Source organism: Nicotiana attenuata, unplaced genomic scaffold, assembly GCF_001879085.1.
Source record: "Nicotiana attenuata strain UT unplaced genomic scaffold, NIATTr2, whole genome shotgun sequence".
Lineage (NCBI taxonomy): Eukaryota > Viridiplantae > Streptophyta > Magnoliopsida > Solanales > Solanaceae > Nicotiana > Nicotiana attenuata.
In genome coordinates this window covers 1,658,681-1,663,086 of record NW_017670253.1, presented here as the reverse complement: position 1 = coordinate 1,663,086, position 4,406 = coordinate 1,658,681, and the positions used below count along the sequence as shown (strand labels likewise).

The 4,406-nt window shown below is 34.0% G+C and overlaps 1 protein-coding gene across 1 annotated transcript; it reads left to right on the top strand.

Annotated features, from left to right (window-relative positions):
- Positions 1-2,243: 2,243 nt before the first annotated feature.
- Positions 2,244-3,914, top strand: LOC109236726. The gene is made up of 2 exons (XM_019402932.1): positions 2,244-2,884; positions 3,629-3,914. The coding sequence occupies exons 1-2, from the start codon at positions 2,384-2,386 to the stop codon at positions 3,689-3,691; spliced, it is 564 nt and encodes a 187-aa protein (XP_019258477.1). The 5' UTR covers positions 2,244-2,383; the 3' UTR covers positions 3,692-3,914.
- The last annotated feature ends 492 nt before the right edge of the window (positions 3,915-4,406 follow it).

Sequence of the window (4,406 nt, the reverse complement as noted above, 5' to 3'; positions counted from 1 at the left end):
ATTTTTACTTGTGGCTTTACGCATATCAAGAGAAGAAAATTTTTTTCCTATTATACCCACATTATTTATTACTCATTTCAAATTATTTTCTCAAATCTAATAAAATATATATCAATTAATATGAGTGTCATGGTAAATTATGCACTTCATTTATTATTTTTTAAGAGGCATAAAAAGTCAAAATGTGCCAAGTAAAAGTGATGGAAAGAGTAGATAGTAGGTGAAATGAGTTGCATTTAATTAGAGATGAAGATAGGGCGGCCCCTCTGGGATCCTTGTGAATGATAGCCAGCTCACTTCACTGTTAATGACATAGAAATACAAGTCAAAGCTCAGTCAAATAGAATGCCCACTGCAGCTTCTGCCTTCTCTGCATTTTGAATGCATACCCCTCATTTCCTCTCTCTGCTCTGATTTTCTGCGCTGCTTCTCTCTGGCCTTTCTTAAGCTAAAATACATTTAAAACTTTTTTTAAGTTTGTTCTCAAACCCAATGCCCCATCCTTTAATTAATACTCGATGACTCACTATTGTTTAATTTGTTTTGGTTTCTTTATTGCCAACAAAAGCTAAACTGACATCCCTTTGCCTCTTCGAATTATTTAACCCCTCTTCTTGGCTCTACCTCTCCACCCTTTTCAATCTTTGAAATTCTGTTTATCTCTTTATATCTAGTTGCCTGACCCGCCTTTTTAATTTGCGTATATCTTTATTTTGGATCTTTACTGTATGCATCTTTTCTCGTCCCAACTCTCATTTTAGCCTAACAAATCAATCAATTATGTATCGATCACAAATGCCCATATATGACTTGTTTTAAATAACAAACTTCAATATTTTTTCTTCTTAAACATTATATCCAATCAAACATCGTTATATAAAATAAGAAAATACAATATTATCTACATTTGAGTTTGGAATAAAACTCCACAAGGTAGGGGTGTCTCGTACACTATACATTTTCAGACCCCACAATATGGAAATAAACTAAATATATTGTTTGTTGTTGTAGTTTGGACAAATATAAATGAGATAGAGGGAGTAGTATTTATTTGAGTTTGAAACAACAAGGTAAAACTCCCGTAAGCGGAGTTCTCCAGTGTAAAGTAATTGTGGCTAATGTTCGGCATCTTATGCAATTATTTCCTTGTCCTACATATGAAGCTCTAGCTGGATTTCGTGTCCACTTGATGGGCGGTAAAATGCGACATTTTTGTCACCACTTAGGCCAAAAGAAAACGAATTTAGGAGTGAATGCACGAATAACAAAACATAACGGAATTGTCCATCCCATAATGAACAAGACATTTGAACAGGAAATAAGAGAGGCATTAAGGGACAAGAAACGAAAACGTCCAAGAACGGGGTGTTGTGAATTGAAGTGACAAATTGGCTTCCTTCATATATACAGAGGAAGCCATGAGATTCTATCAAAGATTTATTCGTCAGAAAACACTCAGAATTATCGCTCAATGCCAAAGTAACACGTAATGCCAAAAACCATCACATCATTATATAAAACCCATGACATATTAGTCAAAAAGACATACCCCGAATATATTTTAAACCGAAAAAAAAAAAAAAAAAAAATAACCCCCCCCCCCCTCCCCAGAATGAGAACCTCCAGTAAAACCCTCCCCGCTCCTCCTGACAACATAAAAACAAACATACACAGTTGTTTGTAACAGTGGTAGGGGCCCCCTTAGGAATTTATTTGAGGAGTCAGAAATATCTTATAATTAAGGGGTTGTTTGGTTGGAAAGAGGTTATTCCAGGATTAATTATTCCGGAATTAGTTATTTCACTTTTTTATGGGGATAAAAAAGCACTACAATTTCGGGATAACTAATCTCAGGATTAATTATACCGCAATTTTCTACCAACCCAAGATGGGATAAATTCTTTTTAAATTTAATCCCAAGATTAATTATTCCTTATCCCTCGTACCAAACGAGCCCTAAGGCTATTGCTAAGGACGGAGAAAGTCTATTTTCATCGTATCAAAGTATTTTTTATAGAATACAGATATAAATATGGACAAATTACAAAAATTAAAATTAAATGTATTAAATTTTGAACTTATAATTTTAAAAGTGCAACATGTCATTAAAAAAAATCTTAAAGGTTAAATTGATCAAGTTTAATCATAGATTTGCCTTTGCTGACAGTGTATAGTATATTTACATATCAGTATATTTTAACATATTGTGGCATGTTAATTTGTCTTCCATGTTATTAATGTAACTTGTTATTGAAGTACTTGTAATCATGTTGTAAGTGAAAAATGAGTTTTACACAGTCAGTATATAAAAGCTAAAAACCTCCTTATCTTGTTTCAAATCCACACAGCAATACAACCTTATGTTGGTGTGAGAGCACTTTCCATGGCATGCTTAGACATGTACAACCAAAACTCAGCCGACCACAAAGGTTTCGGGACACCTATGAGTCCTAGAATCTCCTTTTCTAATGACTTTGTCGATTCAACTACTATTTCTCATTCTTCTCAACTTCAACAAATGATGAATAATGAAAGCAGCAGGACTTATAGGGATGCTCCAGTTTCCTCTGACTTTGAGTTCAACGTCAGTAATTACTCAATGATGAGTGCTGACGAGCTTTTCTTTAAGGGTAGATTGTTGCCCTTCAAGGAAAGCGGCCATTCTCAGAAAACAACTCTGCGAGATGAACTCCTTAATGGGGATGAAGATGATGCTTTTTCGTTGAGGCCACCCAAAAGTTGTACTAGGTGGAAGGGATTTTTAGGTCTTAAAAAATCTCACATTGGGTCCAGGAAAGTTGATAAGAATAACGAAGGATCTGTAGAAAAGAGGTCCAACGTCGTGGGATCTGAGGAGTTGTTTCTTGGCAACAAGAATTCACAGGTACGATTTAATTAAATTTTTTTTTTTTTTTTTTGGTTCTAAACTAGTTGGGTCGACTACATGATTAATCGTCTGTTTTCATTTCTATTTCATGTTTATTTCATTTAAAAATAAGAGAGCTTTCTTAGGGTTATTCACTAATCGTTCAATTGAATCTCAATATATCCTTTTTCTTTTTTTGTTGGGTTTACCCACCCGTCCAACTATATCCAGGTACGCGTCGTGTAAGGTATTTACGGGGACCTAACAAGATTTTTTTTATACCCAATGCTCGAAAGGTGGAGGGATCCGATCCATTCCACCACAACTCATGTTAATAAATCTCATTATTTTCAACACTGATCGAATATGTGTGTAGTGAAAAATTACTCAAATTTCCTCCGTTTTATATTAGATGAGGTACTTTCCTTTTTAGTCTGTTCCAAAACAAATGACACATTTCTAAATTTGGAAATAATTCAAACTTTAAACTCTTCATTTTACCCATTTACCCTTAAATGAGAAGCTTTTATAGATACAAAAATGGCATGGCCCCACAAATCTTTTACCCCTTAAGCTTTTAATACCACAAGTTTCAAAAATCTTCTTCTTTCTTCTTAAACTTCGTGCCGAGTCAAACTACCTCATCTAATATGAAAAACGGAGGGGGTATTAAATTTTGACTATGTACGTAGTTTCAAAGTAATGTGTAAAAGCTAAGAATAAGTTTAAATTATAAATTGGTCTTTGTTATATTTATTGCAGGAACCATACAATGGTGCTGGTGGCGGATCCAGTAGTAGAGATGTCGAGTTTCGTTTTAATTAACGTTAGCTGTTCTCAAAGGCAGTAATAGATTCTTGAAGGTGTTCTGGGGATGACCATGGCTTCTAATTTTTGTTGAAGTTAGGAAAATCATTTTAGATTCAGCTGATTAATTTGTGTGCTTGTAGCTTTGGATTTTAACTTGTCAAATGAAATCATTAGGTAATTTTGTACAAGTAATTCAGAATTTTTGCATTTGCAGTTCAAATATTTCATTGCCGTGGGAGCTTTTTGTCCGTTCACCATATTCATGTGGTATCTTTTTTATTTATTTATTACTTGCTGAACTTTTCTTTTGGGTCCGTTCAGAAGAATGATCTCTTTCTTTATTTGGAAATAATTTATCTTGAATTCTAATTCTATCCTTAATGAGAAACTTTTATAACCACATAAATATTCTGGATCTCTTTTTAACTCTTTTAGAATCACAAATTTCAAAAAAATTTATTTTTTCTTAAATTTCGTGCTCAGTTAAATAGGTTGACATGAAACGGAGAGAGTAATTTTTTTAACATACACATGTGGCAACTGTTTTGCATTTATTCATATGAGAACTTCAATTGAAATGACAGCTATGGAGCTTTGCGGCTAATAGAAGGGACAAGGCTTCAGCCTTGAATCGGGGGTCCACCTCTTCCAACGAATTCTTTAATTCGGTCAATTTTACCATTTATGAAGTTAATTAACATCGAGCGTTGACACTTAAGACGTGACGCTA